The sequence below is a fragment of the Puma concolor genome, chromosome B1, assembly GCF_028749965.1.
Source record: "Puma concolor isolate L17-30 chromosome B1, mPumCon1.1.hap2, whole genome shotgun sequence".
In the NCBI taxonomy this organism is placed as follows: domain Eukaryota; kingdom Metazoa; phylum Chordata; class Mammalia; order Carnivora; family Felidae; genus Puma; species Puma concolor.
In genome coordinates this window covers 16,154,521-16,180,241 of record NC_141670.1, presented here as the reverse complement: position 1 = coordinate 16,180,241, position 25,721 = coordinate 16,154,521, and the positions used below count along the sequence as shown (strand labels likewise).

General features: G+C 38.0%; 1 protein-coding gene across 2 annotated transcripts in view; it reads left to right on the top strand.

The window, feature by feature from the left end:
* Positions 1 to 17,791, top strand: part of CFAP97 (cilia and flagella associated protein 97) — a 40,580-nt gene extending 22,789 nt beyond the window's left edge. For both annotated transcript variants that reach the window (XM_086703243.1, XM_086703244.1), the window contains exons 3-5: positions 2,461 to 2,729; positions 13,086 to 13,236; positions 14,588 to 17,791. In XM_086703243.1, coding sequence (XP_086559369.1) covers positions 2,461 to 2,729; positions 13,086 to 13,236; positions 14,588 to 14,715 — 548 coding nt within the window. In that variant the 3' untranslated portion in view covers positions 14,716 to 17,791. The remainder of the gene's footprint in view (positions 1 to 2,460; positions 2,730 to 13,085; positions 13,237 to 14,587) is intronic.
* The last annotated feature ends 7,930 nt before the right edge of the window (positions 17,792 to 25,721 follow it).

Sequence of the window (25,721 nt, the reverse complement as noted above, 5' to 3'; positions counted from 1 at the left end):
TGGCTTAGAATAAAATTTCCAGTGATAGCATCACATGTAAATTTTTAAAACTGCTGTCTGTATCTCAGCCTAGGTGAAAGCAAAGCTGATTGATACATCTAGTGACTTGTGTTAGATGACTGAGTAACTGACTCTAGTGATGATGGGCATGATATTGAAATACTGTAAAGAGTTGGAACAAAACTGTTTCATTAAAGAAAACTAGGGAAAGCAATGTTTCTTAAATATGTGAGTTTAAATACTTATATACATACTTACATAAATGTGTTCCTGAAAGTTTATTCAACTTACAAATTTTTTTAGATTTCAATTGAAAAACAAAGGATCAAGTATTTGAGCATGCCTCATGTTAAAGCATACATAGCCACTTTAGAAAAATGTACTAGTGATAACTAGCGTGAGTATATGAGTACTCTATATATACTTTTTCCATCATGGAGCGTTAGAGTGCTATTATTTTCAATGTATTAGATTGAACTTTATTTTACTTATTTTTTTGCTATTGCCTTATTTTACTTCTAAAAACTTTAAGATTTTTTTTTCAATTTTATTTAATTTGAGAAAGAGACAGCACGAGTGGGGAAAGGGCAGAGAGAGGGAAAGAGAGAATCCCAAGCAGGCTCCACACTGCCTGTGCAGAGCCTGATGTGAAGCTCAAATTTACGAAATCGCGAGATCATGACCTGAGCTGAAATCAAGAGTCGGATACCTAACTGACTGAGCCACCCAGGTGCCCCCTAAAAACTTTTTTTTTTAAATGCCATTCAGAAAATAGCTTTTAATTCCCTTTAAGATTTAATTTTAAAAGCTTTCATATGTGGGAGAATTAATCTAGAAACCTTATTAAATTCTACAAAACGTGATTTTCTTGGAAGGAAGATAATTATGAACAGCACATCTATATCTTTCTAAATGTGTTCTTCGGGTTTTACCATTAACTTGGTATGATTTTCAACAAATTACCAACCTTTAATTCCCTCATTTATTTTGTATCAGAAAGCCACTGTTAATCTTTTTTTTTTTTTTTTTTAAGTTTCTGTAATCTTTGGTAGTCTTTGGTTTAAACATGGGGGGGTAGACTTCTGGTTCTTTTGACCATGTTCAAATGATTTGACTTTTCTGCACCAGTCACATTTATTTATTTATTTATTTTTTAATGTTTATTTATTATTGAGAGACAGAGAGACACAGAGAGTGAGAAGGGGAGGGGTAGAGAGAGGTAGAATCCGAAGCAGGCTCCAGGCTCTGAGCTGACAGCACAGAGCCCGACGCGGGGCTTGAACTCACAAACTGTGAGATCATGACCTGAGCCAAAGTCGGTCACCCAACCTGCTGAGCCACCCAGGTGCCCCTACCAGTCACATTTTAAAATGGGGATTAAAACATGTCTCTGTGGATTTAACAGTGTATTTAACAGTGTAAAATGCTGAGGAAGTTAAAGAATTAAAGGTACTCAAGTAAAAACAAATAACAGCTACTTTAAAAAAATATTGTAAAAAACAAATCACATGTTCCAGTCAGTTAATCTGATACAGTGTACTCATTGGTAGTGCAGAGTTAAGTTGAAACATTTAGCAAGCTTAGTATTTTTAGAAACTTTTAACAAGTGTTTCGTAATAATTGTCACTTACTGAAAATTGGTGAAATTTAAGAATTAAGCATGTTGGTAAAATTTCATTTGATAACAATAGTATGCAAAATATTTTTATTGGTTAAAAACTCCTTTTATATAATGTATTCATTTTGACTTATGTTTAATTAGGAATAAAATGTTTGATTTTTACTGTAGAAGTATTTGTTTTAATGTCAATATTAAGACCATAAAGTATTTTCAGATTAAGTTGAAAGTTTCAGAATATTCTGGGTTTGTTTTTTGCCAGTTGTTAGCCATTGTTTCCATCAGTCATTGCTGAGGACTTTATTTATTTATTTATTTATTTATTTATTTATTTATTTCTAAGATTATTTGCTTATTTGAATAATCTCTGCACCCAATGTGGTGCTTCATCTCATGACCCCAAGATCAAGAGTCGCATCCTCTCTACATGTTGAGCCAGCCAGGCACCCCGAGAACATTTTATTTTCTAAGTATGCCCTCCAACTCACAAACTGTCTCAATTGAAGTATTGTATTACATTTGTGTGTTTGGTGCACTCAACCAGAGGTTTCTAACCTCCCCCAGCTACTAGGCTGCCTTAGGGAGACGTCTACATTTCTTATTAAAATATTTTTACGGTTGAATGTATAGTTTTTACTCCCAAAGAACCCAACCAAATGTGAAACTCTAGTATGCCTCTGATTTTTTTCCTACCTAGTTGTAGTATGGATGTCATTATTCCATACGTGCCTTTTCATGACTTAACATAGTCTCCATTTCTAAGAGCTGAAGCATCAGTTTGTGCCGTCACGTTGCCATGTGCCTTGTTCAGTTATCTTTCCTTGTCTTGTTCGCTTCTCTAGCTTTTCTGCAATTAGATAAAAAAGGACCGCAAAGACACCACTTTGATCAGCCTTCAGTAGCACCAAGGAAAAACTACTCTTTCACAAGAGAGGAGGTGAGACAGATTGAGAGGGAAAACCAGAGGCTTTTGAAAGAACTCTCAAGACAGGCTGAAAAATCAGGAAGCACAAGTACGATTCCTAGAAGATCGATTGTTCATCCCCCTAAGTTATATCACAGTGCCCTCAACAGGCAGAGGGAACAACAAAGGATTGAAAGAGAAAATTTGGTAAGTAACTAAAATTTTTTAGTCATCAAAGAAAATAAATGGTAATGATTTATAAGGCCAACTGACAGGAAATCAGATACACCCACATTTTCATAATTATATAAAAGTAAATATGGATGTGTATGGTGTGAAATACATAATGAGCCATGAGCTGGAAAGTACAGTAGGTGTTTTTTGTTGGGTTTTTTTTGGTCATCAAGCTAGATTTTGAGGGAACGTTAGATGAAATTACTGAAAGCTGTATTATTTGGCCAGGTGTGTTAAATCTCTGCAGTAGTGTAGGAAATGGCATTCCAGGGGTCAGATACACGTATCTTTTGTGAAGTATTCAGTCACTAGCCAAATCTGTTTTACTTTATTGTATCCTTGAAGGCTGAAACAATTTACATATTATTTATTTTAAAGGATAAATACATCTCAGGTCAAATTTTGGTGATCTGCTCCTTGAATTAAGAATCAGATATTAAGAATCAGATAACTAAACTGTGATGTTCCAAGGAATATAGGGACTGTTGAAAATCTTCACATTAAAAACTATTACTCATATCATTTTCTTCATAAGACTCCATTCATAACAATTGTTGGTGTTTACTGGGCTCTTACCTAAATGCCGGGCATTGCTCTAAGTGTCTCCAAATATAAGCTTATTGAATCCTAACAGTATCTTTCAGGTAGGTACTGTTTTTATCCACATTTTACTGATGACATAACAGAGATCTAAAGGAATTAAATAATTAGCCCAGGGACACAGAGCTGGTGAGTAAATGGCTGAGCCAAGATTTTAAATACAGGTAGTGTCTTAAACCAAAATTAGACCCTAATGGGCACATAAATTCAGAGCTAAGATAATTGATAAAGCTATTATTAAAATTATTAAAACGTTTCCAGAATTCATCCTCCTTGTATTTCATCACCCATACGGTTCTGTTTGACCATGTGCTTACCTGAACTTGTACTAACACTTGTAGAAATTTTTACTGTTGTCACTAATCTCAAGAGCTGGGGAGCTGGGATGGTGTATTTACAAAAACCAGTAACCCTTACGGGCATGTGGCAACAGGTAGGTGGCAGCAGAGCAAGCTGAATGAGGCTGTGGGCAGTGAGCTACATGCCAGCTCTGTGCACGTGCCCGTGGCAGTTGTTTAAGATTCATCCCTGACTTAGGAAGATTTGAAATTATGTCCTGAACATTTGGGTTTGCCTTTTTTGTTTATTTTGACTCTCCTGCATGACTCTGGAGCCTCTTTCACAAGTAGTTCATAGTGTATCCTGTTTTACAAAGTTTAGGTCATTTCATCCTCACAGCACCCTAATGACATAGTTACTGTTGTTGTGGAGGAGCAAATGAGACTCTGATTGGGACATTGGGATTGTTCAAGGTCAGGCAGGTAGCAGAGTCATATGAGAGTTACCTAGCTTTGGGGTTACTTTTTTTTTTAACAGCTTTTTGAGATACAATGCGTATACCATAATCATTTAGGGTACAATTCAATGGGTTCTGGTGTCTTACTAATTTTTTTAAGTTGTAGTAAAACAGACATAATATAAAATGTGCCATTTTAACTCATTTTTGTGGTCAGTTCAGTGGCACTATCACTGTTGCCAAAACTTTTATTGTCATCCATATAGAAACCCTGTACCTATTAATAACCCTCTTTCCCCCCTTCCCCTCAAGTAACCTCTAATCTACTTTCTGTCTCTCTGTATTTGCCTAATCTGCGTTTCATGTAAATGGAATAAGACAATATTCATGGTTTTGTGTCTGGCTTATTTCACTCAGAATAATGTTTTTAAGGTCCATCCATGTTGTAGCACGTGCCAGAGCTTCATTCCTTTTTCTGGCTGAATAATATTGCATTATATGTGTGCACCGCAGTTTGAATATCTGTTCACATGTTGATGGACACTTGGGTTATTTCCTCCTTTTGGCTGTTTGTGAGTAATTTTGTAGCGAATACTGATATATAAATGTCTGTTCAAGTCTCTGCTTTCAGTTCCTTTGAGCATCTACCTAAGAGTGGAATTGCTGGATCATATGGCAGTTCTGTGTTTATCTTTTTGCAGAACCCGGGTTTACTTTTGAACAGTTGAAACCATTCGTGTAGAGTGACAATTCCGTGTATGACTAGGATGAAAACTATCAGCAGCCTCTTTTTACAGCTTCGGTCATCCCTGAAATCAGTTGTACATTACAGCTATTTTAATAAACAGTGGAAAATCACCAGTTTTACTCTTTTTACATACACTTAGTAGTTTGTATATGTGAGCAATATTTTTGTCCCATTTGATAGTAAGATCTTATTAGTATACTTGAGAACAGTAGAAATAAAATGTGGGCCACATGAATAGTTCAAAATTTTCTAGTAGTCATATTAAGAAGGTCAAAAGAAACAGATGAGATTCTGATAAACTATTTTATTTACTGAGTAAATTCAAAATACTACATTTTAAAGTATGTAACCAATGTAAAAAAAATTAATGATGAGATTTTTTTTTCTTTTTTGTGTACCAAGTCTTTGAAATCTGTTGTGCATTTTCCATTGAGTGCTCATCTCAGTCTGGACTGGCCATATTTCAAATGCTGTGTAGCCTCACAGTGGTTAGTGGCCTTGGGCATTTAGCTCTAAATCAAATACTAATTCATGCAGAAGTGAAAAAAGTAACTTCAAGCTGAATAGGAAAATAAACAATTTATTATAAAATATCATTTATTATGTTATTGTTTGGAGAGTTTATCATCTACATTTATGTTTAACACTTCATTCTCTAAACCAAAACAAAACTTTTCTTGACTGTTTCTACAGTTATTCCTCATAATGACTGTTTATTTTTTCTTTTTTAAAAAAAATTCTAGGGGTACCGGGATGGCTCCGTCCATTAAGCATCCGACTCTTGGTTTCAGCTCAGGTCATGATCTTGTGATTTCATGAGTTCAAGCCCCATATAAGTCTCTGTGCTGGCAGCATGGAGCCTGTTGGGATTCTTTCTCTCCCTCTCTGCTCCTCCCTCACTCATGCTGTCTCTGTCTCTCTAAATAAAAAAATAAACTTAAAATTTTTTTTTAATTCTATTATAAATTTCTGTTAGAAGTATGTCAAATTTATGTTTTAGTTGGAGAGTGTTTGGCGGTCTTAAAATATTATCTTCTTATGGTATGTCTTTCCATGTATTCAAGCTTTCTTATATTCTACCTTAGTAAATTAAAAAAAAATTTTATGTTTATTTTTGAGAGAGAGTGTGAGCAGGGGAGGGGCAGAGAGAGAGGGAGACACAGAATCTGAAGCAGGCTCCAGGCTCCGAGCTGTCAGCACTGAGCCTGATGCGGGGCTTGAATTCATAGACCATGAGATCATGACTTGAGCTGAAGTCAGATGCTTAACCGACTGAGCTACTCAGGTGCCCCTTCCTTAGTAAAGTTTTGTGGTTTTCTTCAAAACTATGTATTTCTGTGCTTTTGTACATGAAATTTTAATTTTTTTTTTTTTTAGGTTATTTATTTTTTGAGAAAGCGAGGGAGCAGGGGAGGGGCAGAGAGAGAGAATCCCAAGCAGGCTCCACACTGTCAGTGCAGAGCCCGATGTGGCGCGTCAAACTCAGGAACCGTGAGATCATGACCTGAGTCAAAATCAAGAGTCTTGGGGCGCCTGGGTGGCGCAGTCGGTTAAGCATCCGACTTCAGCCAGGTCACGATCTCGCGGTCCGTGAGTTCGAGCCCCGCGTCGGGCTCTGGGCTGATGGCTCAGAGCCTGGAGCCTGTTCCCGATTCTGTGTCTCCCTCTCTCTCTGACCCTCCCCTGTTCATGCTCTGTCTCTCTCTGTCCCAAAAATAAATAAACGTTGAAAAAAAAAATTAAAAAAAAAAAAAAAAAATCAAGAGTCTTAACCGACTGAGCCACCCAGGAGACCCTGTGCATGAAATTTTTTATTACATTTTCTGTTTGCTCTTGTAAACTGTTAATTTTTGCATATGTATTTTATAATCTGCCACCTTCCAAATGCTTCTTTAGATCTGTATTAGCTCTAATAGTTCCTCTGTGTGAGCTGGTATATTTTTTAATCTGTTTGCTAGCCTGTTCATAATCAAAATACATGCATGCATACACACGTGTACACACCCACGCACGTTCGTAGTTATTTCTGTGTCAGATGTAGTGCACAGGCAGGGTCCATTACCTCTAAATGTTTATGATTTGTATTTCCTTCATTCCTGTATCTCCAGTGACAGAGACCAATCAGACAGCCAAGAGACATGATGACTGAAGAGTTCTGTTCCAGTACTTTAGCTTGCTGGTAGTCCAGAGGCTGTTTAGAGTGACATAATCCAAAACAAAGAAATAGTTTTGTGCTGAGTGGGTAGAACAGGAAGGCAAAGATCCTGTATAAAATCGAGTCCTGTGCTTCAGAGTTAAAAGCATACTGTTAATCTTTCTGGTGAAGTTCACAATTTTCATTATGTTTCAGGAGGCAAATATTACCTTTCCTTCTCATTCAAAAAGGAAACAAATAAACGGAATAATAAAGAAAAAGTAATTTTATCTAGTAGAGGGCATGCTTGCTACCCTACATAGACTCGATTAAAATTTGTGAATTTCCAAAAATGGGTCTCATTTTTAAATTCATGAATTTTTAAATACTGTCATTAAGCCATAGTTCCTTAATTCATTTGAATATAATATGAATCCTATTTTTATGAAAGAGTACCACAATAATCTTAGCAGAAGGAGAGGGTAATCAGGTGAGTAAGGGTATTTATATTTCGCTTTGCTGTCTAAAAGAAATGAGATTATTTCATTTTTTTTCTTAACACTTATTAATTATTAAGAGACAGAGACAGACCGCGAACAGGGGAGGGGCAGAGAGAGAGAGAGAGACACACACAGAATCTGAAGCAGACTCCAGGCTCTGAGATGTTAGCACAGAGCCCCATGTGGGGCTCGAACTCATGAACCCTGAGATCACGACCCAAGCCGAAGTCATGACTGAGCCACCCAGGCACCCGGAGATTATTTCATTATTTAAATGTATGCCAATTGCCTTCTTTGTATGTGAAAGAAGAGGATGAGGGGAGGTGAGTATTTGAAGCAAGATTAGGGAAGAAGGAAGCTTCCGTAAGGAATAGATTAGAGCCTAGAGTTCAAATGGAATTCACTTGTTTTTCTTTTTTTTAACTTTCTGAGAATACACACACACACACACATATATGTAGTTAGTTTTAAATCCAGAGAAAGTAGGCAGTAAAGTAGAACATAATCTTTCCATTCAGGAATTCTTCTGTTAAAATATTTTTTTTGTTGTTAAAATATTTTTAAAATAAAAGTAATGCGTATACAAATTCAGAAAATGCAGGTCATTCTTAAAAACGTTAAATGAAAGGTAGAATCCTCCTTCCATCTTCTGTTCTTTGCTAGTCCAGAGGAGGAATTTTATTTTATTTTATTTTATTTTATTTTATTTTATTTTATTTTATTTTATTTTTTAATTTTTTTTCTTGTTTTTTTTTAACATTTATTTATTTTTGAGACAGAGACAGAGCATGAACGGGGGAGGGTCAGAGAGAGAGGGAGACACAGAATCGGAAACAGGCTCCAGGCTCTGAGCGGTCAGCACAGAGCCCGACGTGGGGCTCGAACTCATGGGCTGCGAGATAATGATCTGAGCCGAAGTTGGCCGCTCAACAGACTGAGCCACCCAGGCACCCCAGAGGAGGAATTTTAGACCTCTTAGATAGAATGTGAAAACTATCAAGGGCAGAGTGATACGTTGTCACAAAGATGAAGATTTATGGTAAAGCTCGTATAGGGGCGCCTGGGTGGCTCAGTTGGTTGAGTGTCCGACTTCGGCTCATGGTCATGATCTCATGATCTCAAAGATCTCGTCATCTTTGATCAGGTCGTGATCTCATGGTCTGTGAGTTTAAGCCCTGCGTCGGGCTCTGTGCGGACAGCTCGGAGCCCGGAGCCTGTTTCAGATTCTGTGCCTCCCTCTCTCTCTGCCCCTCCCCCACTCATGCTCTGTCTCTCCATCAAAAATTAACATTAAAAAAATTTTTTTATGGTAAAGCTCATACCTAGTATAAGAATTCAAGTGTGATTCGTAAGATCTTGAAATAATTTATAGTTCACTCTGTCTGATTTTCTTCCTTCTCTGGTTATTGTCTGTGTCTCCTTTCATACAAGAAAGAAAGCTAATGATAACTAAGGGTGGCTTCAGTTATAGAAAAATATGAAGAACAATCCTGGTTTTCCCTGACTGTAGGATGCTTGTTACTCTTTAATGTCCTTCGGGGTCTTTGCTTTATCACTTTAGAAACAATGAAGCACCTCCCCTCTGCTGACAACTGCAGAAATCATTAACACATTAGTCATTCATTTGTTTTAACTTTTCTGTGTCCAGAGATGGACAGGATTCAGGTTGGGTTAGTTTTCCTTCCAAAAAGAATACTTCCTAAATAGAAAAACAAATATTTGGACAAACTATTTGGGATTCTTTATTAGAATTTGATTTGAGTAGCAGATTCTAAGATTGAAAATACTAAGATTTTGTAAACCACAAATTGGAATATAAGTAACCATTCTTATCATTTCTCAATTCATGAAACATATTTATTTAATGTCTGCTGTGATCTATGTAAGACACTGAAGGAATATAAAAATGTCTATAAAATACTGTCCTGTCATATAATATATAACATAGCTAGGAAGGTAATACTAGTGCATGTCAAAAAACTAGAAAATAATACAAAGCAATATGAATGGTAGCATTAATGTTTGATAACTCTGTACCAAATGCCAGGGACTGCTGTGAGCATTCTATATGCATTATCTCAATTACTGCTTAAAACTGACTCTTGGAGATTATTTCATTAATACCCACATCAAGTCATACGGTCATATAATCATTGGAAGAGCCAGGATTTAAATACACGTCTTTCTGACTAGATAGCTTACATTTTTGTTCACTCTGATGCAAATGTTAAAATATTTTGAACTGTCATTTTTTAAGTTTTACCCAGAAGTACTAAATTATTCACTAGATTAAAATGTATCTACTTTTGATTTTACACTTTATACAGTAATCAGTACTTCATATTTTGATAGTTTCTATAAGCAAGAGCTGTTTCTAGTAGAAATCATCCCTTTAACTTCTGCTTAACTTATTCGTGACATACAAATGATATAGTTCCATGTAATTTAGATAGCTGATCTCTCTCTCGTTTTCCAAAGTTTCTGCCTGTAAACTTGATAAGTGACATATCAGGACAACAAAATGAGTTTATCCTTTGCCGTATTGTCAAATTATTTCAGAATTGATTTTGATTATATTACTTTATATGTTTTATATCTGATGAATAAGCGTCGCAGTTTTCTTAAAATTTAAAAAAGAAAAACCTACATCTAGCCAAATAAACAAATTTAGGAAATTAGTTTATCCAAAAAATAGTGAGGCTTCTACTAGCAAAAAACCAAAATTAGTAGTTAACTGAAAATAAATTTTCTGTCCTGTTCCCCACAGCTCAGAGGGTAGTTAATAGGATAATCAGATGACATGGCAAACGATGCCCTGCCTAGCAGAGTACATGGTGTGATACGTAGGAAGTTTCTTACTCACTTATAAATGTGTCACTCGGGCATGCAAGAGTATTCTCTTCTTATGCAAACTATAAATGACAGGGCAATATTTTATATTTTTTCTTCTGTTCCTTCCAGTGTCTTACATAACTCAGAGCAGTTACAAACTGTAGGTAGAAAAGGTATAATCCTAGGAGGTTTTGCCCTTAAAATATGCAGCCTCACTATGTACAGTGAGAAAAAGACCACATATGGTCTTGTGATGGCAAGACCATAGACTTTACAGACGGAACCATGTTTAAATTGTAAGTCTGGGCTCAGCAGAGAAAACCGTTAACTCTAGTGGAGTCTGGCTTCCTGAGGGAGTTAGGTGTGCTCTAGCCTTAGAAGGTAAAAACTGAGAAAGGCCATTTCATGCCAAAAAGAGCTGGCAGGCCGAGATCTCTCGCTTGGCCGGTGTCCTGCTTCATGTGCTCTAGATCACTGCCGTTTGTCTCCAGGTTCCATTTATTTCTGTAATACCTTCTTTCTCCCTTTTCTAAACAGCTCTCTGGAGTATTTTGACTTGCTCTACTACCATCTATCACTTCTCTGGAATTACTCAGAACACCAGTCAGAATAGAAGGGTGAGGGTGAAACTGATGAGAGCAAACACAAAGTTGAGAAAAAGTTCTGGATATGGTTGGTGGTCATGGTTCACGGTGATGTGAATATACTAAATGCCACTGAACTGTAAGCTTAAAATGGTAAATTGGTAAAATGGTAAATTTTACGTATTCTTTGCCATAATAAAAAGAAAACAACGTTGAGGCAGAAGGAAAAACAAGGTGTGCAGAAAAAAATTTGTCCTGTGACTGATTTCAAGAGGCTGGTTTTTTAATGGGAATCTGAGTGCTGAACAAGCATTCTCTTTTCAAATAAAGATCAACTTGCTACAGAGATAGTTTAACTCGATAAAGAGATAATAAAACAATCATAGATCAATTCCTTGATCCATTTGGTCCGCTCAGATATTCCCTTCTCTACGATACCTTTGAAAATGAAACAAACTCTCTAGCTTTTAATATATGAGGAAAGAAAATAAAATTAGGAATGTTTACACATCAGATTCTGTTACGGAATCATATTAAAATACAATGTTACTGGATAGTATGTTGCCTTGGCTAGTTGGTTTATATATCTATTTAAAAGTTATAGGAGATGATTTTCAAACTTAAGAGTAAAAACTTTTTTCTTCCAAACTAGATTTTATGCAGAATATTTAGTATATGAAACAGGCAACATGGAGAGCACAGATGGACCTGGGAGCGGGAGACCTGAGAGGCCACCCCCTTGGCCTCTCCTCAGTGTCCAGTTGGGGCACAACTGGAAAGTAAACAGCTAGAAAGCCAGTGCTCTAAAGTCATATATAGAATTGATAGTAGCTTAGATAGGTTTGTGGTGATGTCTAGGTTGAACGAACACACTGGGCTTTTAGCATTTTGTCCATTCTCTGAGAAAATCACATTTCATGCATTTCGATTTATAGCACCTTTCCAAACATTGTAACCTGACCTAAAAGAGAGATGTGCCTGTGATCAGTTGTTAAAACCATACTGGTTTTATAGGATAGATGAAACCCTTGGATTTTCCTAAACAATTTTTTTTTTTTTTTAACGTTTATTATTTTTGGGACAGAGAGAGACAGAGCATGAACGGGGGAGGGGCAGAGAGAGAGGGAGACACAGAATCGGAAACAGGCTCCAGGCTCTGAGCCATCAGCCCAGAGCCCGACGCGGGGCTCGAACTCACGGAGTGCGAGATCGTGACCTGGCTGAAGTCGGACGCTTAACCGACTGCACCACCCAGGCGCCCCCTAAACAATTTTTTTTTAATGTTTATTTATTTTGGAGAGAGAGAGAGAGAGAGAGACAGAGAGCAGAACATGAGCAGGGGAGGGGTTAGAGAGAGGGAGACACGGAATCCAAAGCAGGCCCCAGGCTCTGAGCTGTCAGCACAGAGCCTGATGCGGGGCCTCGAACTCATGAACTGTGAGATCATGACCTGAGCTGACGTCAGAGGCTTAACCAACTGAGCCACCCAGGTGCCCCAAACCCTTAGATTTTCCTGAAAGTATATTATTTGAAATATTTTTTCACATAGCATCTCAAAAGTGATTTTAAAATCTTTATTTCATAAATTTCTATTAAGTATTTACTGATTTAACACTAATTTGAAGAGATATCTGTACCCCTATATTTATTGCAGCATTATTTACAATAGCCAAACTATGGAAGAAGCTTAAGGGTCCATCAGTAGATGAATGGATAAGAAAGGCGTGGTATATATACAATGGAATATTACTTAACCATTAAAAATAATGAAATCTTACCATTTGTAACGTGGATAGAGCTAGGGAGTATTATGCTGAGTGTGTCAGATAAAGACAAATACCATATGATTTCACTTCCATGTGGGATTTAAGAAACCAAACAAAGGGGGGAAAAAGAGACAAACAAAAAAGCAGACTCTTAACTCTAGAGAACAAACTGATGGTTGCCAGAGGGGAGGTGGGGGGACAGGTGAAATAGGTGAAGGGGATTAACAGTACGTTTATCATAATGAGCACCAAATCACAGAATTGGTGAATCACTATATTCTACACCTGAAACTAGTACAACACTTTATGTTAACTGTGCTGGAATTAAATATTTTAAAGTGCCTTTTTAAAAACTTACTGCTGTTGTTTTCCTGAGTTATTGCTATCACTTCTATCTAACGTTGACTTTTGAATTGTCTTTAAATGAAGGCTTTATTGAAAAGACTTGAATCTGTGAAACCAACAGTTGGTATGAAACGCTCTGAACAACTGATGGACTATCATCGCAATATGGGTTATCTCAGCTCATCACCATCCACCAGACGAGTGAGATCAACTCTTGGCCAGTATAGCCCGTTAAGTAAGCATGCTCAGAATTATTTTGTTCTTGTGTGTATATTTTATCCTTTTTAAAAAATATAACTTATGTTCTTGGATAGAGTTTGAAAATGGCTGACTTCTGGAAGGCATTGTATTATTTTTCACTAGTATGCTCTTCTCTTGTGTTAGTTCACTCAACTTCAGGTTTCGCTCACAGCATGTAATGGTAGCACAGGAAAGAAACAAGAAAAATGGTTGAAAATATCAATACTGTCTTCAGTAGTAGACATTTTATTACATTTGTTAGAGGAAGAAATGAATAGATAACGCTGTTTAAAAGTGGCTGAGACATTCCCTCTAACGAGCTGAGGATTATTGGTAATATCCTCCCGCCCCTATATGTGCTTTGTCTTCCTCACTGGTTAACTAAAACAGGAATCAGCAGTCTGTAGAGTCATCACATATAATCCCTCCTAATGCTTGACCTGTGATCAACACACACCCAGCTAGTGGTGCGTCCCACAGAATGTAGCATGGAGTGGCCACCTCGTGCTAGGGTGTGTGACACAGGAAGTTTATGCTGTCGCTCCATGTGTGCATTCTAAACCATAAAAAAAGAAGCCGAGGCACCTGGGTGACTCATTGGGTTAAGCACCCGGCTTCAGCTCAGGTCATGATTTCACTGTTCGTGAATTCCAGCCCCAGGTCAGGCTCTGTGCTGACAGCTCAGAGCCCGGAGCCTGCTTCAGATTCTGTGTCTCCTTCCCTCTCTGCCCCTGCCCTGCTCACACTCTGTGTCCTTCAAAAATAAATGTTAAAAAAAAATTTTTTTAAAAAAGAAAAGTGAGAGAGAAGCCAATGTTAGAAGAAAGCTGTGACCACCTATGACATCCCAACTTCCCAGTGCTTTTGTGAGTCTTAAACACTCAAATGACTAGTGAGTCCATTCATTAATCTCATTCTTCAAGCATCACTTCCTTGCTATAGTCATTGGCTGACATAGGGTCTTAATCCAGTAATTCATACTCGGCATTATGCCTTGAACATGGTTAATTATTTCTTGAACAAATTTGTAAATAGTTATATAAAGTGGCTTCTTTTATTGCTTGAATCATTTGAGCAGCTTTTTAAAACATGTATTCCCATCCCAAATCTGTTGAATCTGAACCCCCCCAATGTAGAGTCCGGGCATGTTTATTATTATTTTTAATTTCCACAGGGAGTTCTGAAGTGCATTCCTGTTTGAGAATCATACTAAACTACTAAAAATTCATGTGAGATAGGGAAGAAAAATTTATTCTGAACTTTAAATTAGGAGAGGAAGTTTATCAAGGGTTAATGGATGTCTTTAGTTTAAATAAAATTATTTCTTGTTCTTCATATATTTTCAGGAGGAGCTTCTAGAACATCCAGTGCTACCAGTGGTCTCAGTTGTAAGAGTGAGCGACCAGTTTTTGACACATCCAGTGGCCTGTTGCTAAGACCTAAGCCCCCTAATGTTCGTACAGCTTGGTTATAAAAACTCTTTTTACTTTAAACATTGTTCATCCAGTTCTTACTGAAGTGCTCTTGTATATTATTATAATTCTCTGTGTAAACGTCTGTAATTTAAAATTTACAGCAATGAATTGTCATTTTATTGTAATTCAATGCAAAATTGTTTAAAAAAAAACCAGTTTAATGTAAAATCAGTGTTTCCTGTGAGGATGTATTTCTGTGAGAGGTATATGTATTTGATAGAAAAATGGTAGTATGCATGTATATTTTCTCAACATAGAAAATGATTCAGCTCTTACACTGACAAAACAGTTGTGATAATATCACACTGTACGTCGGACCCAAGATGTTAACTACATTGTTCTTGTTTTATGGTTTTTTTTAATTTTTTATAAGTTTTAAACCATGATCGTAGCTCCTAAATATAACTTTGTTTTCTCTTTGCTCCAGAATTCAGGTGGTATAACTCTTAATTTGATTGTAAGACTTGATTGTATACTCACTGTGAAACGAAACTTGAAATTTGTTTCCATTGGTGGAGCTGATTTAGATTTGGTGAGCAGACTGAGAGAAGCTTGTACTAGGGCAGCCCTTGTGATTCACCAAAGGCATCTACTACCTCCATATGAGTAAGTGTGCTGAGTTAGATCTTAAAAATCTGATCAACCATTCCAAACCGTTTCAAACTGTGAGTATTAGAAAGTTCATCTTGGAAGCAAGCTCCTTCTCTTCCATGTTCTTACACATTCAGGTAAAGTACCGCTAACGATTCTGAGAAATGAGGTAGACTTTAGAGTCACAGTCCGCTACGTTGTGAATAGGTTGTCCAAGGACCAGATCACCGCAAGCAAAAGCAACTATTTGTCGAGCACAATAGCACCACCAGTTTGAAAAGGCAAGAAGCAGATCCTGAGTTGTGTCAGAACAGTGTTTTAAGTGATACTGTTAACAAGTTGTGTTACGTTTCAGTGTTTACTGTATTCAGAGAGGAGATAAATAAGAAATGTGTGGTCTTAAAGCTTTGGAAATTCCAGCTACTATTTTTAAGGACTGAGAAAGAAAATTAAAATATGAATGGTAGAGGAGAAATAGCACACATTTTGTTGAGGCTACTTTAAATGATGTCAGCTAATTTTCTTGTTTGGTTGGGGCTTTTGAGTTGAATTCTGGCAGAACCATTTTTGCCAGTCCCACTTTGCAAATCCTAGTAATCTTAATGGAATTAGTAAGGGCAAATAGGGTGTCATAGAGTTGACAAATCAGAATATTTCTCTGTCCATCTGTGGGCTCTCATTTCATATAGCCGAGTACATCTCGGTCATGGCCGCTTCTTCTGTCTTGGTCATCGCGGATGCGTTATCACTGTTTCTTTACTGGCCTGTTCAGTATGCCTTTAGGATGTACTGGGAAGTTTCCATATTAAATGCCAAATCTTTCTTTTTTTAATGTGAATTCTTGCTCTGTAGCCGCGATAATATTTGTTGTTTGTTTTTTCAAGTTAACTCAAGCTTTTGTAGCATGTGGACTGAACTTACTTTTCTAACCACCTTGGGCAGTAAGCCAAACGTCATGTTGCTAAATATCTATTCAGAATTTCTTGGTCTTAAGTTGCAATTGATAGATTTTGTCAGAAGATAGGGCCTGTGAAGTGTGGCAACAGTGGTGTTGAAAAAAAATTCATGTGAACACAACCTGACAGATTTTTCTGCTTCTTTCTTTGGGCTATAATGTTCATTCATTGTTATTTGAAGCTCTCTTCTGGTGCCCATGTTTTTACATCATTTAGCATTCTGCTTTATTTATTAACTTTAGCTCTGCTAAACCAGGGGTGTTTTGTTTTCTTTTGTGTTTAGCTTACTGCACTTTTAATGTTTGTATAACAACTTATCTTTAAGAAGAGATAAGGTAATGCTGAATTTGGACACCCGCCTGATATGGTAAGCCAGTTTTCAGAAATTGATTTTTAAGTTGTTAGGGAAAATCTATGTATATATATCTATATCTAGATACAGAGATAGATAGATAGATATAGATATATAAAAATATAAACCTTTTATGTTCATGACATTAGTCTCCGAATATATTTTACATAGCCTTTGCTGTCATAGGTCAGGATTACAACACATAGTTTTTATAGATCAAGCTATACCTGGATTTTAGATACTAATTTCATGCCTTCAGTTTTTACTGCTTTGACGGCAGGTTCATCAAAGTATTGCTGATAGCTGGGATCCAACTTGGAGTAAAAGTTGGGAATTCCGAGCAGCAATGTTCGTCCTTTCAAAGCAGAATTCACAGGTCTGTCGTCATGAGTACTTATATACGATAAGTAAAAATAGAAGGATAGGAGTGGAAGAATATACTATTTTCTGATATAAGCCAAGCTACTTTGAAGGTTTAAGGGACACTTTTATGAAGGAATCGTAAGTATACTATTTTTATTTTCAAGAACTTCTAAAAGGTGAAGGATCACCTAGCACCACTACATATTAGGTTCACTTGGACCTAATATATATACTTTGGAAATTTACATCTGCAACTGGAAGTTATAATCCAGAATCTAAAATTATCAGGCAAGATTCTTATTGAGAGTTATTTTCATATCTGTCAAATGTTCAACTAATGTTGCCTCCATTTTAACAAGATTTTATGAGAGATTTTGAACTATTGAGATTATTTCCTAAGGGATACCTATTTTATCTCACACTTTCCCTATTAAAAAGCTGCTTTCTTAGCTACTACTCCGAATAAAAGTTTTCTGGTTTGCTTATCAATGGAGTGTAATGCAGTTCTCAAACCATTAACCCAATGTCCAAAAATGGTACGGGAGAAACTTTAGAAAGAGGTCATCGTGATACGTGTGCGCTTCTCCTGTTCAGATTCAGGCACTGCACACTATGCAAAGTGTTATGGCCAGTATAAGTTGGAGACACAGTTGAATTTATTATATTTTAATAATTAAATTTATAAGATGTTTAATATGTTAAACGCCAAAATCTTAACCTATAAATGATTGTATACCATCCTAGGAAATGTGCTTAATGCTAATGGCTACTTTACTTCCATGAATAAAGATTAGTAATAAACTTAAAAATCAACATCTTTTTTAAATTTCCCAATCTGTTACGTGTTTTAAGCCTGAAGAATTAGCTTGACATAGTGAAGAAAGAAAGAGCAAAAGATAACTGAGTGTTGATCCTGTGCCCATCTCTCAAATACATTTTCTTTTTTCCTCCATAAATTCATATGTGGCAAATGTATTTTCTTGTTCCCATTTTAAAAATGAGAATAATAACTTTTTAAAAAAAAATTTTAATGTTTATCTATTTTGAGGAAGAGAGAGACAGAGTGCAAGCAGGGGAGGTAGAGAGAAAGACACACATAGAATCTGAATCAGGCCCAGGCTCTGAGCTGTCAGCCCAGAACCCGATGCAGGGCTCGAACTCATAAACTGTGAGATCATGACCTGAGTGGAAGTCGGACGCCCAAACGCCCAACCGACTGAGCCACCCAGGTGCCCCGAGAATAATAACTTTTATGTGCCTTACAAGTCTAAGAATTAAAATGAGGTTAGAAGGAGGGTATTAGTTATTTATATCTTTGAAAGTATGACATTTATGTGGGAAAGAGTTTGCTTAAAATTGCCTTGCTGGTCGCCTCTTTAAACCACATCATCTAATTTGTTCCGTAAAATTGTTAAGATGCTGTAACACCTTATAGCCTGATAGAATGTTTTGTTTTTGTTTTTTAAGCATCCACAGCAACATTTCACGTGCATTATGAGTGATAAGAAATACTCTTTTTAAAACTTGCTGCTAAAACTTCAATTTAGGAATTTTTTTGATGAGGGTTAATAATAATGATGCCATTGGAATAAATCACTGAGTAGTTCCAGCAGTAGTATATGTGAGCTCCCAACTACAAAGTTCAAGGATGCTTACAGCAAATAAGATTACATCGTAGCAGAAAGTTTTATTTGATTTTAAAATTCTGGTGACAGATTTTTAAGCCACTGAGATATTTCTGGAGGCTCCATGATACAGTCTTAAATGTTCTGTGCCTCAGTTTGTAAGTTCAGGTAAGTTGCAGTATTTATTCTAGATGACATTTTTTAAGGTTTTATTGTTTTGCAAAGTAAACTTACAAGGTAACCTATCATTAATTTACTATAATGAGACACAGGATTTTTTCTTATGAACCTAATTTGACATCCACTATTATAAAATGGTAAAAGAATGTAGATAGCTACCAAAAAACTATTAAAAACTGTAGTTCCAAATTCTTACAGTATTTTTATTTCAGTGATAGTCTTCACCAAAAATCACACATTTATTTCATGTGTTTGGGAATTATAGCCAATCTCCAAGTTTGAAGTAAGCTTTGTTTTCTTTATTTCATTCTGAGAATTTTTTATTTCATGAAGAAAATACCTAGTATTAAATAAATATATCCTCTTTGCATGTAGTTGTGTATACTAACTAGAAGAACCTAATTTTACCATTAATTTAAGAAGATTTAATTTTTAATAATATTTTGGGGAATGTGAGAGGGATGTGAGAATGACATAAAGATTTTGTTAACCATTTATGTAAATACTACAGAAATACAGAAAGGGGCACAAAACATAAATGTACACCTCATATATTGTTAGAACGCAAATACCTGTGTCACCAATAACCAGATCCAGAGTTGGAATATTGCCAGAACTCGTGAGCTCCCTTGGGGCTCCCTACCAGTCATGACACTCTTTTCCTGCCAAAAGGTAACTACCATGTTAGCTTTTAAGACTGCTGTGTAGTTTTGCCCATTTTTGAATGTCCTACGAATGGAATTAGATTCTTTTGTGTCTGCCTTCTTTTGCTGTACGTCTTCATGTTTCTGACATTCTTTCATGTTGCATGCAGCTGTAATTCATTTGTTCTCATTTCTGTATAATATTCTAGCGTATGACTGTACCATGATTTTTTTTATCCATTCTGTGGTTGATAGACATTTGAGGTGGTTTCCGGGTTTTGGGTTATTACAAATAATGCTAATATGAAGTTTTTTTGTAGACATATCTTGATTACATATGCATGCATTTGGTTGGCATATACTTCGGAGTGGAGTCGCTGGGTAAGATTTAGAGTTTTCCAGAGTGAGTGTACCAATTTTCTCTCCAGCCAGAAGTATATTAGTTCCTGTTGTCCCATAGCCTCACTAATATAACCAGTTAGGTGTGTATATAGTGTTATTCCATGATTTACTCGCACTACTTTGATGACTAATAAGATTGAACACTTTCATGTTTATTGGCCATTGGGATATCTTTTGTGAAGTCCCTTTTCACAGTTTTTTGCCTGTTTTCCTATAGGTTGAATGTCATTTTCTTGTTGATTTGTAGGGGTTATGTGTTGTGGATACAATACAGTCCCAGTGTGAGGTATGCTGCAAATATTTTCTCCCAGTCTGGCCTGCTTTTTCACTATAAATGATGTCTGTGAACAGAAGTGCTTAATTTTACTTCAGTCCATTTTATCAGTCTTTTATAGTTAGTGCTCTTTTAAAATGTTGGATTTTGGGGCGCCTGGGTGGCGCAGTCAGTTAAGTGTCCGACTTCAGCCAGGTCACGATCTCGTGGTCCGGGAGTTCGAGCCCCGCGTCAGGCTCTGGGCTGATGGCTCAGAGCCTGGAGCCTGTTTCCGACTCTGTGTCTCCCTCTCTCTCTGCCCCTCCCCCGTTCATGCTCTGTCTCTCTCTGTCCCAAAAATAAATAAACGTTGAAAAAAAAAATTTTTTTTAATGTTGGATTTTATGAAATTTTCATTTAACCAAACACATGAAGATATTCTGCTCTATTATTTTCCAAAAGTTTGACCTTTCACATTTAAAATAAAAAAAATTTTTTTTTTAATTTTTTTTTTTTTTTCAACGTTTATTTATTTTTGGGACAGAGAGAGACAGAGCATGAACGGGGGAGGGGCAGAGAGAGAGGGAGACACAGAATCGGAAACAGGCTCCAGGCTCTGAGCCATCAGCCCAGAGCCTGACGCAGGGCTCGAACCCACGGACCGCGAGATCGTGACCTGGCTGAAGTCGGATGCCCAACCGACTGCGCCACCCAGGCGCCCCAAAATAAAAAATTTTTTAATGTTTATTTTTGAGAGAGAGAGTGGGGGTGGGGCAGAGAGAGAGAAAGAGACATAGAATCCAAGGCAGGCTCCAGGCTGTCAGCACAGAGCCTGACGCGGGGCCCAAACTCATGGACTGCGGGATCATCACCTGAGCCCAAGTCAGACACTCAACTGACTGAGCCACCCAGGTGCTCCTTACCTTTCACTTTTAGTCATGCGGTTCATTTGGCATTGTCTCTTTTTCAAGAAAGAATTCTACTGTTACCTTAATTATTGGCTTCCAGCTTTATTCTTTAGGTTTAATTTGCCATTTGTTTTCTAATTACTTGAAATGGATGTGTAGTTCACTGATGTTCAGGCTTTTTTTTTTTTTTTTTTTTTTTTTTTTTTTAAGTAAACTCTGTGCCCAATGTGGGACTTGAACTCACAACCCCCAGATCAAGAGTCACATGCTCTTCTGAGTCAGCCAGGTGCCCACAGCCTTTTTTATTTTCATTAAGTTCAAAATATTTTTGAGTTTCCATTGTGATTTCTACTTTTTAACCCATGGGCTCTTTAGAATATATTTTTATTTTTATATTTATTTATTTATTTAAGACAGTGCACAGGCACACAAGTGGAGGAGGGACAGAGGAGGAGGGGGGAGAGAGAGACAGAGACAGAGACTGAGAGACTGAGAATCTTAAGAAGGCTCCGTGCCCAGCTCAGAGACCAACATGTGGCAGGGTTCCATCGCACGAACTGTGAGCTCATGACCTGAGCCAAAATCAAGAGTCAGTGTCTTAACTGACTGAGCCACCCAGGCGCTCCTAGAATATATTTTTAATAGGATGTTTTAAAGTTATGTTTGTGTTTTTGGTTTCTATGAAAAATTGTAGAAAGATCTTAAAACTCTACATCAGGGGTCTGCAAGTTTAAAGCCTCTGAGCCAGCCAGGTTTAAAAGGCTTTTACCTTTTTAAATGTTTTTTTATTAATCAGAAGAATATTTGTAACGTGAATATTATGCAATTCACATTTCAGTGTGTGTACATAACTTTTATGGAACACAGCCATGGTTATTCATTTTCTCGTCCAAGGCTGCTTTTGCAATACAGCAAAGCCAATGTGTCAAAGACCATCTGGCCAACAAAGCCTAAAATATTTACTGCCTTGTCTTTCAGAGAGTTTGTTGACCCCTGCTCTGAATGGTGTTTTCTTCCAGACAGGATTTACTTTTGCTTCTGGCAGGCAGCAGGGTGCTCGAAGCCGCAAATCGCATTAAAACAGAGACTGAATCGGCCTCAGTGACTGCAGGCTTCCAGTTCCCTTATTGTCACAGTGTCACCCTTCGGGGGTCCCAGTCCAAATGGGTGTTTATCTAGGGCTCCCCTTTCTTGGAAGGCCCTGGGTTCTGGTTTTTGTCCCTTTTCCCTCAAGAGGTCTTTCAAATTGTTTCTAGTTCCTCAGCACTGCAGCTATGTTTTCGACAATTTGAAGATACTCCATGGGGAAAACTGACGCCCAAATACTAGGCTCACTTCTGTGGGTTCAGATCTTGGCATTGGCCCCATAATATCACATGCCTTATTAGTTCTCCAGTGCCTTCGAGCAGATTTTTATTTTAAATATTAGTTTGAATCCCTTTTCTAGTAGTTTTCAGAGGGAGCATTGGTTTGCACTTACCTAGTCTGCCAATATGGAAGGAAACCTTTATAAACCACAAACCCACTTGTTTTTGAAGAAAATTCTTAGATCTTACGGTGAAACTGACAAATGAGTTGTGCTGATCTTGAACCTGAAGGTGTTTGGCCCGCTGTCTAATGAAGCAGCCCAATTTTCTTTTCCCCCACTGTGTCCTTTCCAGGGTCGGGGATGGTGATTGACATGATCCTATTGTCTTTTCATACCCATGACAGAAGCCGGAGGGTGAGCCTAGCCTCTTCCCTCTGGCTTCTTTTAACCAGCACTCCAAGCCCCTTCTTAGCCTTGCTGTTATGTTGCTCTTTTGTTTCCGCTACTATCTCCTTGTCCCCCAAGTCATTGTCTACACTGCTGCCAAAGTGCTGCAATGGAAATTTGATCATGTCACTTCCCTGCACAAAAAGCTCAGCGGCTCTTTTTTTTTTTTTTTTTTTTTTAAAGTAGGCTCCACATCCAACAAGGAGCTTGAACTCGAGATCCTGAGATTGAGTCACGTGCTCTACCACCTGAGCCACCCAGGTGTCCCCCTTCAGTGGCTCTTTATAGATTGTTGTATATATCTCATGCTTGAAGGAAGCTTAGCTAGCACACATATTTTCTCCATAAGGAACATCACTGCCTTCTTGTACTTAGGAACCCAAGACCTCACTTCAGTACTGTGCTGGGGGGCCATTTTAAACAGTGAAATCATCGACAAAACACAGAAATGTAAAGGCCTCTTTCTTAAGAGTATGACAGCTGAAACTAGAGGGCAGATCCTATCTGGCCTTGTTTGACCCCTTTTTCGCCACTCGGTGCATACCCAAGAATGAACACAGAGAGGTTAGAAATAGAATTTTAAGAGGAGGCCAGTTTGCAAATACATGATCTTCGATGAGGGTCAACTGTACTTTATCATGGATTGATTAAAAACTGACACTCAAGAGAAAACTTTTAAAAGGAATTCATGGCATGAACTTTGTAAAAATGTATTTTTAAAGACTTGAAAATTGAATGTAAGGCACCCAGAAATTTCCGTCCATTATATGCCCCCACATGCTCGTCCCCTTGCTATACATGTTGAGGATTCCCCCAAACTGGAGGACTTGCCCTTCCCCAGATATTCTGCTGGTTCTTTGTGGGTTTTAGGTGCATGTTTTCCTCATTCTTTCATTCAACAAACACCAAACAGCGTCTGTTCCCAGGCACCCTTCGAGGCTCCAGGCACGTGGCAGCGAAAAAAATAAGGATCACCGCCCTAGGAGAGCGTCCATTCCCTCCTAGCCCTGCACGTTGTAGGTGTTTGTAAATTTTGCCTCAGCACAAGCCATACTGCGTTATTTTATACAAAGTAAAATGGAAAGGAAACAGTTGAGATTTAAACACAGAACAGTTGAGGCAAGTTTGTAAATGTTACCATCATGGGCTAACCTCTGTCATCTTCCATGGTTTTTCTCCTAGACTCAAAATATAAAATAAGGTGGCTAAAAAGAAGATGCCTATAGGTGAGCCTGAAAAGGAGAAAATACATTAAAAAGGAAAAGTGCTTTTTTTTTTTTTGGCACTGGGGCGTGGGTGGTAGGTAAAAAGGAGGGCTGCATTTAGGGAGGAAGTTTTGCAGGAAAGGGGGCTAGTAACAAATTCCTGGGGGCAGGACACTCAATTCTGAGTTGTAAGTTTAATGTAAACCCGTTTCATCTTCTCAGACTTTCAAGTGTGACAGTTTTGCCCAGTGACAGTGCAGTGAGAGGATTTGTAAAGACAGGATGTCCCCAACCAGATGACAGCAATTCTGACAGAGGCTTAGTTCTGGGAGTTCCTGGTGAATGGAGTAGCTGGAAGGAGGAACTGAGTCAGTATGCTCTGGCTCTTCTCTTTAAGCAGATCTCCTTTCCCCCAGGGCAGTAGAGGTAACTTTAGCAAAAAAAAGAGGTGGGGGGGGGGGTGAAGCTGACATCTGGGTCACGTGCAGAAGGCAGATAACGTGTTACTATTTAATAAATGGGATTCCTCTTCTCCATTTCCCGTCCCATGCCAGGGAGGACCCAGTTAAAGACTGGAAAACAATTTCAGTCCTTGGTTGGTCTAGGAAGACTCACTGATCATTCGTTGCTTTCAGTTCCCAGCTGTGTTTCATGGCTCCTCCGTCACCTATTCTTAGGTTTCAAAATACTGCAAGGGCTGCTGGCCTTACTTGAAGATAACACTCCACAAAAGTATCTGTCCTACTAGCCTGGCCTGATCACCAGAATTTGGACCATTCATATCCTAAGGATGAAAACAACATGAGGATAACGTATCCAGAAGGCCCCAAACGCTACATGTTTGTGACCTGGCCTTGAAATGGGATCGAGAGACTTTCTTTGTAGTTCCTTAGCCTGTTTCCATCGGCATAGATATCCACTACATTAGAACAGATGTAACCTTGGCTACTGTGGCAGAACAAGCAGTGAGTTTTTCTCCTTGGGAGGGAAGAGTGAGTAGGCACAAGAGCCTGGGAAGGAGGGTAAAGAACAGAAGGTGCAGAGGCGCACCCCCCTCAAACCACCCCCCAGGAAAGATACATGAGACGTGTGCCTGCCTTCCAAGCTTGGCCTAGGACGCAGGGACTGGTTTCCAACGAATGGCTAACAAGCTAGAGCTGCATCAACTATTTGGACTTCAGAACCAAAAGTACTTTCCAACTGGAAAGTGTCCTGACTTTTCTCTTGCTCACCAACTTATGAGAGTCAAATCCAAAACTGTCTTTGCCTCCGGGTCTTGCTAAGTTGTCACAGAGAAGACTGCTGGCGGGTCCTTTCTATACCCTTGTATCTAACTCTAGCTGTTTTCTTTCAGGCCCACATCTCCTGCCACTCCCCACATTTCATCTGCCCCCTTCTAGTCCTACTCAACCAAGATTATAGTAGACATTACATTATTTAGTAATGGCCATTTCACTCCTCTCCCTACCCGCGTTTAAGCTTCTTTCAGAATGAATTCCCGCCTTCCACAGAGCCTAACAGGTATTAAATACTAACCTGTTAACTGACTCTCAATGAATGGTGTCCACTTGTGAGACTGAAGTATCACAGTTCTCTAAAGGCACTAAGACAGAACATTCCCTAATCTCACAAAATTCTTGAAACTGCTCAGTGTACCCTCAGAGTCCCTGCAGATTGCACGAAAGCGCATAAAATAAGGTGGGATTATGAAAGCTATGATCCATGCCACCATGTTGGAGCCTCAAGCACCATGGTATGAGGTAAGACAGA